At 35.8% G+C, this 11923-nt stretch overlaps 1 protein-coding gene and 1 long non-coding RNA gene across 2 annotated transcripts; both read right to left on the bottom strand.

Annotated features, from left to right (window-relative positions):
• Positions 1-2619: 2619 nt before the first annotated feature.
• Positions 2620-6535, bottom strand: LOC121779116 (protein FAR1-RELATED SEQUENCE 5-like). Its single transcript, XM_042176457.1, has 4 exons — positions 6454-6535; positions 4475-5207; positions 3047-4044; positions 2620-2960 (listed from the first exon to the last, which is right to left on the bottom strand). Exons 1-4 carry the CDS (start codon positions 6533-6535, stop codon positions 2620-2622), a joined length of 2154 nt encoding a protein of 717 aa, XP_042032391.1.
• Positions 6536-9225: 2690 nt separating this feature from the next.
• On the bottom strand, positions 9226-11532 carry LOC121778567. The gene is made up of 3 exons (XR_006045693.1): positions 11176-11532; positions 10346-10434; positions 9226-9478 (listed from the first exon to the last, which is right to left on the bottom strand). It is a non-coding gene; the product is annotated as an uncharacterized LOC121778567 (long non-coding RNA).
• Positions 11533-11923: the final 391 nt, after the last annotated feature.

The raw sequence follows: 11923 nt of genomic DNA, 5'->3' as shown, positions 1-11923 counted from the left end.
TTTGTATTATGTTTACATGGTTAGATTTACGAGTGAAGTGTTTTGTGAACAAGAGTGAAGTAAAATCAAAGTAAGAGTGATGTGTTTTGTGAACAAGAGTGAAGTAAATTCAGAGTAAGAGTGATGTGTTTTGTGAACAAGAGTGAAGTAAAATCAAAGTAAGAGTGATGTGTTTTGTGAACAAGAGTGAAGTAAATTCAGAGTAAGAGTGATGTGTTTTGTGAACAAGGGTGAAGTAAAACAAAGTGAATTATTTCAATCCAGATTTAACTTGTCTCATTTTTCAGCTGTATACAGTTGTTCACCGGCCTGATGGGGTCGACCTCATGACCATAATTGATAGATTCTGTGACAATTTACAAACTGAGGTTGAACAAATTCCGTATTTCAAATGGGCCGACGTAGATTTGGTAAATACTGAACACAATTGATTCTTTATTATATTCTCTAGTTGTTTTTATTCTGAAATTATTATTATTATCTATGTAGGTGTTCTTTCCAATTTGTGCTGCGGAACATTACTATACCATATGCTTCAGATTTAGTACTAACAGTATAGTGCTGATTGACAATTCAAAGAATGCTGACGATGTGGACATAACAGTCAAATATGGTGGCATACCTGAAAATGTGGTAAGTATACACGATATACAGTGCAGTATTTTTGTGATTACAATGAATTATAGTTCTCTTTATAGTGAACTACATCTGATATTCATGATGATATATTGCAGAAATTATATTTTTGTCATTATTTGACAAAAATGGGGCATCACAACCAAACCAAATCAATAAAGGATGTGAGTATAATAAGGCTCAAAATGCCTTGGAGAACAACATCAAATGTAGAAGATTGCGGAGTTTTTTTGATGCGACATTTGGAATGTTATCATGGTGAGCGCGAACAAGATTGGAAGTGTGGATTAACTACAAGAAGCAAATGAATACTCCAAAGACTGAGAGCAAAGTATTGCAGCGCATTATTATTGTCGAAAAAAAACCATCAGTCACTGAATATGTTGTCAGTAACATCAAAGCATTATGAAGAATATGGGAAAACCAATAACATAGATGTGGAAAAAATGATTGTAAACTTCAAGCGTTCATGAACTATTGTAGAAAACTTCATAAGTGAATTAACAAGTACTTATTTTACATTAATATCTTGTTTACTATTTAATTCACTGTTGTGTTTTGTAAACCACTAAATGATGTGTTTCGTGAAGAAGAGTGAAGTAAACTCAGAATAAGAGTGAAGTCTTTCGTGAAGAAGAGTGAAGTAAAATCAGAATAAGAGTGATGTGTTTTGTGAACAAGAGTGTAACAAAATCAGAATAAGAGTGATGTGTTTTGTGAACACGAGTGAAGTAAAATCAGAGTAAGAGTGATGTGTTTTGTGAACTAGAGTGAAGTAAAATGACAGTAAGAGTGATGCGTTTGTGAACAAGATTAAAGTAAAATGACAGTAAGAGTGATGCGTTTGTGAACAAGAGTGAAGTAAAATCAGAGTAAGAGTGAGGTGTTCAATGAACAAGAGTGAAGTAAAATCAGAGTAAGAGTGATGTGTTTTGTGAACAAGAGTGAAGTAAAATCAGAGTAAGAGTGATGTGTTTTGTGAACAAGAGTGAAGTAAAATGACAGTAAGAGTGATGCGTTTGTGAACAAGACTAAAGTAAAATGACAGTAAGAGTGATGCGTTTGTGAACAAGAGTAAAGTAAAATCAGAGTAAGAGTGAGGTGTTCAATGAACAAGAGTGAAGTAAAATCAAAGTAAGAGTGATGTGTTTTGTGAACAAGAGTGAAGTAAATTCAGAGTAAGAGTGATGTGTTTTGTGAAAAAGAGTGAAGTAAAATCAAAGTAAGAGTGATGTTATGATTGAGAACTATTGTAGAAAACTTCATCAGTGAATTAACAAGTACTTATTTTACATTAATATCTTGTTTACTATTTAATTCACTGTTGTGTTTTGTAAACCACTAAATGATGTGTTTCGTGAAGAAGAGTGAAGTAAACTCAGAATAAGAGTGAAGTCTTTCGTGAAGAAGAGTGAAGTAAAATCAGAATAAGAGTAATGTGTTTTGTGAATAAGAGTGTAACAAAATCAGAATAAGAGTGATGTGTTTTGTGAACACGAGTGAAGTAAAATCAGAGTAAGAGTGATGTGTTTTGTGAACTAGAGTGAAGTAAAATGGCAGTAAGAGTGATGCGTTTGTGAACAAGACTAAAGTAAAATGACAGTAAGAGTGATGCGTTTGTGAACAAGAGTGAAGTAAAATCAGAGTAAGAGTGAGGTGTTTAATGAACAAGAGTGAAGTAAAATCAAAGTAAGAGTGATGTGTTTTGTGAACAAGAGTGAAGTAAAATCAGAGTAAGAGTGATGTGTTTTGTGAACAAGAGTGAAGTAAAATCAAAGTAAGAGTGATGTGTTTTGTGAACAAGAGTGAAGTAAAATGACAGTAAGAGTGATGCGTTCTGTGAACAAGAGTGATGAACTTACTGGCACTTGAGCATTAGTACTCTAAAAATTCGCATTGAGATAAAATTCACTCAAAAGTGTAATAAAATGAATCATTAGTACTCTAAAAATACTACAATGTGAACTATTTCTATACAAATCCTCATTGCCTCTGATTTGACTTCTCATTAACCTTTTTGCAGTTCCTAGAATCATGGTGTCCAATCTCATGACAGTTTCCACACTTTCGGCCTGGTTTCATTGCTAACTTTATTGCTGACTCCCTCTTCGATTTCTTCCTACTTCCACTTCCCTTTGTACTAACAACCTCAGGAGGATGAACTTCAATATTGTTCGGGACATGTGAGCCATAGAAGTTCTCAATCATTGATCTCTTCTGTGTGGAAGACAGAACAACATCTTCGCCAAGAAGCTGCTTCCTACCTTCTTCAATAATTGCAGCGAATGCATTGATTTTATCAATGTTCCCTTCAATGCTTTGTGCTGTTTCAATGAATAATCCATACAAGTTTTTAAATGCAATCTTCTTCTTGTCCACAGCAAGGTGTATTTCTTGATCATCACAAAACCTCCATGTATTGGCTTCACAAACTGTGACTTCAACCATCTTCCTCCATGCAACTTCTCGGGTATCAACTTAACAAAATTATGTTTCAACACACAAAATATATGGCTGCACAATAGACCAAGTCTTTCAAATTTTTTGCATCCACACAAATAGGTGTCATCACCAATGGAGTAAGTCACTGTCCATGAGTTTGAATCCTTGTCCTTTATGTCATATACTTCAATATCTGTATTGGTAGACACTCCTAGAGTTGCACAAGACAAAGAGAAACATGCATATACTATCTCTTCTTGAATTTCAGTATAAGCACTACCACTATATATCGTCGATGCATGTTTCTCGATTTCCAATCCTGTTCGCAAAATAGGTACTTTTGTTGAATCATAGTATTCAAGCTTTGCACTATTACTTCTTTGAGTCTCCAGAGCATGATTATAGTTCATATAAAATTGCATAAGGTTAGCCCGAGACTTTGAGTACCTTTTGAAGAAGTTATTCTGTGATTCAGATATAGAAGTTGTCTTTATCAACGAACTCATCGAAAAATTACGGAAAAAGGCTGGAACCCAAAATTTTCTGGATGCAAACATTGATGAAAACCAGACATTATTGGTCAGCCCATATCTTTCCATTATAGCATACCAAGTTTCCTCAAATGCATCAGGTTCTATCAACTCTGACCATACACATGCATTCAGTTCCTTCTTTAATTGTTCACTACCAAGCATGTTCTTTGGCAATTTGTCAGCAACTTTATTCATAACGTGCCACATACACCACCGGTGTCTTGTATTGACAAGGACCTCCTCAACAGCAACTTTCATTCCTAAGTCTTGGTCGGTTACAATGAGTTTGGGAGCCACACCCATACACTTTACAAATTGGTTAAATAACCATGAAAAGGAGTTGGCATTTTCCTTGGACAAAAGGCCAGCAGCAAATGTCACAGGGCGACCATGATTATCCTTGCCCGTAAAAGGAGCAAATATCATACAGTATCTGAAATGAAAAACAATTCACTATAAGCATGCAGAAAACACATCACTCTTTTTCACAAAATACGTCACTCTTGTTCAGTCAATACTTCACTCTTTTTCACAAAACACTTCACTCTTGTTATGATTTCAGAAAACACATCAATATAAGCATGCAGAAAAATACATCACTCTTTTTCACAAAACACGTCACTCTTGTTCAGACAATACTTCACTCTTTTTCACAAAATACTTCACTCTTGTTATGATTTCAGAAAACACATCAATATAAGCATGCAGAAAAATACATCACTCTTTTTCACAAAACACATTACTCTTGTTAAGAAAACACTTCACTCTTGTTCACAAAACACTTCACTCTTTTTCAGAAACACATCACTCATGTTATGATTTCAGAAAACAATTTAACAAAAGAGTAATTAGTGTGCACATACCTGTTTGTGGAGTATGTCGTATCAAACGAAACAATATCTCCATACAAATGGTAGTTTCTTCTAGCAGTAGGATCACACCAAAACAATCGTGTCATCCTATCCTTTGAGTTGACCTCATACTCATATGTAAATGCACTACACAACTCCTTCTTCCTTCGCATCTCATTCAATAACATTTGTGCATCAGCTCCTTCTACATAAGCTCTAAGGTCACGTCTATAGTTGCGCACTTCTAAAACAGTACACCCTACATAATCTAATCCACCAAGCACTTCTTTAAGTAAGCTAAAACTTAAAGTTGGACCAATATTTGCATTAGCACAATCGAGGATGAATTTCTGATGGACTAAATCCAAATTACGGTTCAAATTCATAAAACGCTTATGGCGTTCCTCAACCATCTCGTGATTATGGTCTTCAACGAAACTTTGTATAACATAACCAACACCCATAATATACTTCCAAGACACTTTAGCATTACAATAGCACTTAATAGAAGAACGCTTTCGTTTCACCTCAGATTGTTTACTGTTTCTTTGCTTTGTACCTTCTCGGCTACACACCACGTAAATCCAAGTAGTGACATCTTTTTCCTTTTTTGATCCCTTTTTACGGGTGTCAAATCCAACATATCGAGCATAATTATTGTAGAAGTCCAATGCACGATCAAGGGTCATGAAACTTTGTCCAATTTTTGGTTTCAATTCATCTGGGCATTTTGGTACGCAAACCACTGTAAAAAACACAGCACTCTAATAATGAGATTACTGCACTCTTGTTCAGAAAAAGACTTCACTCTTGTTCACAATGCACATCACTCTTATTCTGATTTTACTTCACTCTTGTTTACAAACCACTTCACTCTTATTCTCATTTTACTTCACTCTTGTTCACAAAACACTTCACTCTTGTTCACAAAACACTTCACTCTTGTTCACAAAACACATCACTCTTATTCTGATTTTACTTCACTCTTATTTGCAAAACACATCACTCTTATTCTGATTTTACTTCACTCTTGTTCAGAAAACACTTCACTCTTATTCTGATTTTACTTCACTCTTCTTCACGAAACACATCATTTAGTGGTTTACAAAACACAACAGTGAATTAAATAGTAAACAAGATATTAATGTAAAATAAGTACTTGTTAATTCACTGATGAAGTTTTCTACAATAGTTCATGAACGCTTGAAGTTTACAATCATTTTTTCCACATCTATGTTATTGGTTTTCCCATATTCTTCATAATGCTTTGATGTTACTGACAAGAGTGAAGTGTTTTGTGAACAAGAGTGAAGTGTTTTGTGAACAAGAGTGAAGTAAAATGAGAATAAGAGTGAAGTGGTTTGTGAACAAGAGTGAAGTAAAATCAGAATAAGAGTGATGTGTTTTGTGAACAAGAGTGAAGTGTTTTCTGAACAAGAGTGAAGTAAAATCAGAATAAGAGTGATGTGTTTTGTGAACAAGAGTGAAGTAAAATCAGAATAAGAGTGATGTGTTTTGTGAACAAGAGTGAAGTGTTTTCTGAACAAGAGTGAAGTGTTTTGTGAACAAGAGTGAAGTAAAATCAGAATAAGAATGATGTAAACACATCACTCTTATTCTGAGGGCATCACTCTTGTTCACAAAACACATCACTCATGTTAACAAAATACATCACTCTTGTTCACAAAACACATCACTCTTGTTCACAAAACACATCACTCTTGTTCACAAAACACATCACTCTTATTCTGATTTCACTTCACTCTTATTTGCAAAACAACTGTAAATCTAACCATGTAAACATAATACAAAGACCATACGATTTTCATAATCACTTAACATCAGTGAAACAACTATAAATCTAATCACAAAAACTACGGTTTTCATAATCACAATACACGAAAATATTGTATATTAATAAATAGTAGGAATTGTTATAGAATTGAACAAGAGTGAAGTAATTGTTATAGAATTGAACGAATAATGATTACCTTTAGAAGTCTCAGCTTCCTCGCCCGAAGCTGATGAATCGGAATCGAAATAATCTTCGTCCGACCTCATAATTGAATCCATTGATTTGAATCACGATGACTGATTTGAATCGCGATGAACGGATTGAATAACGAATTGAATCGCGTCAAATTGAATTCAATCGCGATTTGAATGAAGTAATAAGATTTGGAACGAAATTTGGAAAAAAATCGGATCGCAAGTTTGGAAGGAAAGAAAAAATCACAGATTATGGAGTAATTTGATCGCAGATTTGCATGTTTGATCGCAGATTTAAATTAAGAAAGCAATTTCCAAAATTACCCTCAGCATATTTTCTATAATTAAAATAAATAATATTTGTTCCATTAAGATGTGTGGTTGAGATTTGTTCTCTAGTTATACACTTAAGATTAGTTATATCTTGATCACTACCCTATATATATATATAATTAGGGTAGTGATCAAGATATAACTAATCTTAAGTGTATAACTAGAGAACAAATCTCAACCACACATCTTAATGGAACAAATATTATTTATTTTAATAATATAAAATAGGCAAAGGGTATTTTCGTAAATTACATTATGAAATTTAAATATGGGCTCAAATTACACGGTTTGTTCTCTCCCTCACGTCTAAAATGGCAATCTCCCTCTCGAGCATCTGAACATTAGCTCCGTCCCTCCCCCTCCGCTTCCTGTACAAATGCGGCGGCGACCGCGGCTGCGGCTGGGGCGGCAGAGACGTCGTTGGCGGCGGAATGTGCTTTCCTCTCTGGCGGAGCTGTGGAAGCCATCCGAGCCTGCTGATCCGAAGACATGTATGGTATTGATTACGACATGACCTTACCTCAGGTGCTCAACAAGTGGCAGGCGCTCGAGGGAATGAGCTTGATCGATGGGGATGCAACCTCCTCGTCTTACCCTGGGATTCGACATAGTAGGGGATTGTTGCATTTGGGTTTTAATTAGCACAAATCGTGATAGGTGGATTATACAGTTTACACACAAACAATAATCATAAATTTCAATTTGAATTATATAGGACGATCCCTTATTATAATCTTAAATGATAATTACAAGCTTGATCTAATTTTAAAATTTGAGTGTATATTGTCTCCACGCTTAGCCTCAAACATTATTGGTTATCGTTGATTTTGTGTAGATAGGAGTAATTCTTATGTTAAAGCTTTAATGTTTATCTGTTTGAGTTTTGTAAAAACACAATAGATAATTTAATTACTGACCAAGTAATGAAATCAGTAAAGAGCATATATTATTAAAGTTAAACGAGGTCTGGATGTTGAATAAAAAAATATTCGAGTCAATAAAACACATCACTCTTATTTTGATTTTACTTCACTCTTGTTCACAAAACACATCACTCTTATTCTGATTTTACTTCACTCTTGTTCACAAAACACATCACTCTTATTCTGATTTTACTTCACTCTTGTTCACAAAACACATCACTGTTACTCTGATTTTACCTCACTCTTGTTCACAAAATACATCACTCTTATTCTGATTTTACTTCACTCTTGTTCACAAAACACATCACTCTTATTCTGATTTTACTTCACTCTTGTTCACAAACACATCACTCTTATTATGATTTTACTTCACTCTTGTTCACAAAACACATCACTCTTATTCTGATTTTACTTCACTCTTGTTCACAAAACACATCACTCTTATTCTGATTTTACTTCACTCTTGTTCACAAAACGCATCACTCTTACTCTGATTTTACTTCACTCTTGTTAACAAAACACATCACTCTTACTCTGATTTTACTTCACTCTTGTTCACAAAACACATCACTCTTACTCTGATTTTACTTCACTCTTGTTCACAAAACACATCACTCTTACTCTGATTTTACTTCACTCTTGTTCACAAAACACATCACTCTTACTCTGATTTTATTTCACTCTCTGATTTTACTTCACTCTTGTTCACAAAACACACCAATCTTGTTCACAAAACACATCACTCTTACTCTGATTTTACTTCACTCTTGTTCACAATACACATCACTCTTATTCTGATTTTACTTCACTCTTGTTCACAATACACATCTCTCTTTAGACATGTTTAGAAGAAGAATCTCAGTAAACAGTTCCAAATGCGGCCACCTCTGAACCCAAATGCCACAATTCCATTTCCATCATCATTCATTATAGGAAAATCTATAAACAAGAATAGAGTATAAATTATTACTCCCAATTGCATTTCATTTCGTATCCATCAAAATATCTCTACCACGATAGAACATGAAAAATGTTCCTGGTTTTCCTAATCTTTATCATTTTCTCATCGATTTTCACAAATGCACAACAATCAGACCTCCACATACTCCTGAAGCTCAAATCATCCCTCATCGGCCCCTCCGCCGCCGCCGCCCTCAATGACTGGGCTGTGCCGCCGTCTCCTTCCCCTTCCGCGCACTGCACCGGTGAAAACTTCCCAAATTGTCTCGTCGGGCGTGGTGGTCCCCAACAAGATGACGCACTCACCATCTGAGGACGAGAAATTGGCATGCGGTCCAATGGGCGTTGATCGGGCAGGTTGTAATGCCACGGCTGTGGAGCAGATTGCGGCGGCCGAGACGGGGCGGCCGGCCTCCAAAATCCGAGAAGGAATATGTAACACCCCTTACTCGGTTAGTTTTAACCGAATAAGTGACGTTACCTTTCGGTACGATAGATAAACAAAACCTGTTTTTTTTTTCTCTCTTTTCTGCAACCACTCAACATACAACACTATCATAAAAGAAACTAAACCTGATAACACAACTGTTTACTACTGTACATAACAAAACAACATTAACCTGTTTCGATAGATATTTATACAACTTCACTAGCAAAAAGAAGGTTATAACCTTACATTTCCAACTAACTACAAACAACCAAAAGTTAGCCTAAGCATGCCACGTGAGAACTCCAACTTTACCAGCAAAAAGGGTGGGTAGTGACTTGACACGTCCTGCTGCCAACTAGCGAGCTCACTCGCTTCTATACTCTGCAAGAGGGAGAAGAAAGGGGGGGGTGAGCTTCGAAAAGCTCGTAGTGTAATCGCATTCCAGAATAAAATCTCTAAAACTTCAATCCATATCACTATCCCAAATAAACACTTTATTACCTGGAATGTCGTACAACTCATATTCAATTTACATCGGCATCAATATACAAATTCAACACAATATTACCAAATATTATCCTTACTAAAAGTTTGAATCAGTTAAGATCACATATATCACTTGCAAATAATCAACACATTCATCCTGTACAACAACATGATATAAACAAAGGATCCTGTCAGCAGTCACTTTCCTTCGTCAACATAATTATACTATAAGAAACATAGCTATTTAAAGAATTCAAAGCACAACCATATTATTTCAAAAATAGAAAGTCACATTCAGCCCCCAAGTTATGCTTAGTGATGGACACGGGTACACGGACACTATCTGTAGCCCTATGAGGGCGTCTATCATGTAAGTCTGTATCGGACACTGTAATCTTCCAAATGGCCTATGCAAGACAACTGTCATATATTACCCATATAGGGTACATTTCAACAATCGATATATCATATAGATCATCGCTTCGGTTGTCCAGAAGACGAGTGATCAACATGTGTGCAGTACTGCTGTCCTATGGCATGCCAACTATACCCTGTGATTCACTCAAGCAATGGGGCATAACGCAACTATTTCACATCAACTTTCACATTATTCAACACATATAGCTATTTACATCACTTGGAAGTATACAAAATCCACACAATCATTTTTAAGTTCTATGGCATAAGCATACGAATCACACAACCAAATAGTAACATTTATCGAAGTTAAAGGAATTAAATTCTAGAACACGCGTACACTACCTGTACACGTCAAAAAAAACGCTATTACTGGCTTAGTCAACCAGGGAGGTGCTCCTTTCCCTTATTGCTTGTGCTTGCACCGTGTTCACCTAGGTTTAAAATAGCCACATATACACTTCATAAATAAACACTTAAAGCACAAATATGTAAGCCAAAATATCACATCTATCTATCTCCCTTTTAGCATAAAAACCTTTATTCTCAACTTTTAAAGCTTTAGAAAAATATTGACTGCATTACATCAACTTCATATAATAAACTGACTTAGCTCGGAGATAACTAGGGGTCGATCCCTACACCAAAATAAACCTCTAGATGTCTATTTTAATTACAAAAAAGGTTTTCCTCAAAATTCCAAGGAATTAGGGAGTTATGAACGTTTTACTACAGCCTGCCAGTTTGTGACAGATTCTGGCGACGGTTTAGCATGAATTTTTAAAAATATCAAACGTTGACGAAACGATCTGAAATTTTGCAGAAATCATCCCAAGACCTGATAGTATGCATAAAAAATTTTAGAACATAAATTCTAACATGTTAAAGGGGCCGAAACTGATCAGTACAGTAGCCTCAGAACAGTCTACAAACAAGCTATTTCTCCAACAAAAGAACTCCCAAAACAAATCAGATTTTTCCTATCACTTTCATGCTTAAATATTATATCCTACTTCCAATTGCATAGTTCAATAGCCAAATTACACCAAAGCATCAAACAACAAAATTCCCAAATCTATGAACCCTAATTTTCGACCAAACAACAAGATTCACATCAAAATAACATCACTACTATACTTAGAAATATGATTGAAGAGGTTATGGAGGAAGCTAACCTCTAAATTCAACAATTTTCCAAAGATTAGTGGAAGTGGGTTTGCAACCTAAGCTCCAAAATTGAGGGGAAGAATGGGGAATTGAGAGCTTGGACTGATGGAGTGTATTACATGTTTCACGGTGGAGCGGCCGGAGGATTCGCGGTAGCTGATCGGAGGGAGTAGAGGGCTATTGAAAATTTACACAGAGATGAAGTTGGCATGGGCAGATGGAGAACGAAAAAAAAGAGAGAGAGAAGAAAGAAGAGGATGGGTATTATTTTTCCTATTTTCCTTTCCTTATTTTTTTCCTAATTCTCCACATGACACGTTTTTTTCCTACTAACTTACTCATCAACTTCATATTCTTTTTCTTTCTTCTTTTTCTTTATTTCATTCTTTTTCCTAAATTTGCAAAAAAAATCCTATATTTATCTCTTCTATTTCTAACAAAAACATATGCAAATAAAACCACTAACTAAACTATAAATTCTAATCTCTAATTCCTAATTCTTCTAAGGTTGGGATATTACAGAATAGGGATTCGCCGAACCCACGGCGGACATGTCTGGGGTCTGCGGAAATCCGGCGGAGGGAGGCGGCAGCCCGGAATGAGCTACCGTAGAGACCCTCACTGACGGCGCCGGGATAGAAGCCAAAGGTGGCGTGCAGTCCACAGAGACGGGCGGCGCTGGCTGGGGTCGATTGACGAACGTCGAATCCGCCGGTCGCAAAGAAGTCACTGGCACGAGCGACGTCAATTGTGTGA

This window comes from Salvia splendens, chromosome 19 (assembly GCF_004379255.2).
Source record: "Salvia splendens isolate huo1 chromosome 19, SspV2, whole genome shotgun sequence".
Lineage (NCBI taxonomy): Eukaryota > Viridiplantae > Streptophyta > Magnoliopsida > Lamiales > Lamiaceae > Salvia > Salvia splendens.
The sequence above is the reverse complement of the archived record's forward strand: the minus strand, read 5'-3'. Positions and strand labels throughout refer to the sequence as shown.

Bases quoted from the DNA above. Each gene is read 5' to 3' on its own strand.
- LOC121779116 (XM_042176457.1), bottom strand. From the start codon at position 6,535: ATGGATTCAATTATGAGGTCGGACGAAGATTATTTCGATTCCGATTCA. The intron at 5,208-6,453 runs GTAATCATTATT...TGTTTTTTACAG, and splicing joins GGAAGCTGAGACTTCTAAAG to TGGTTTGCGTACCAAAATGC. The intron at 2,961-3,046 runs GTTTTGTGATGA...TCATTGAAACAG, and splicing joins TGTGAAGCCAATACATGGAG to CACAAAGCATTGAAGGGAAC.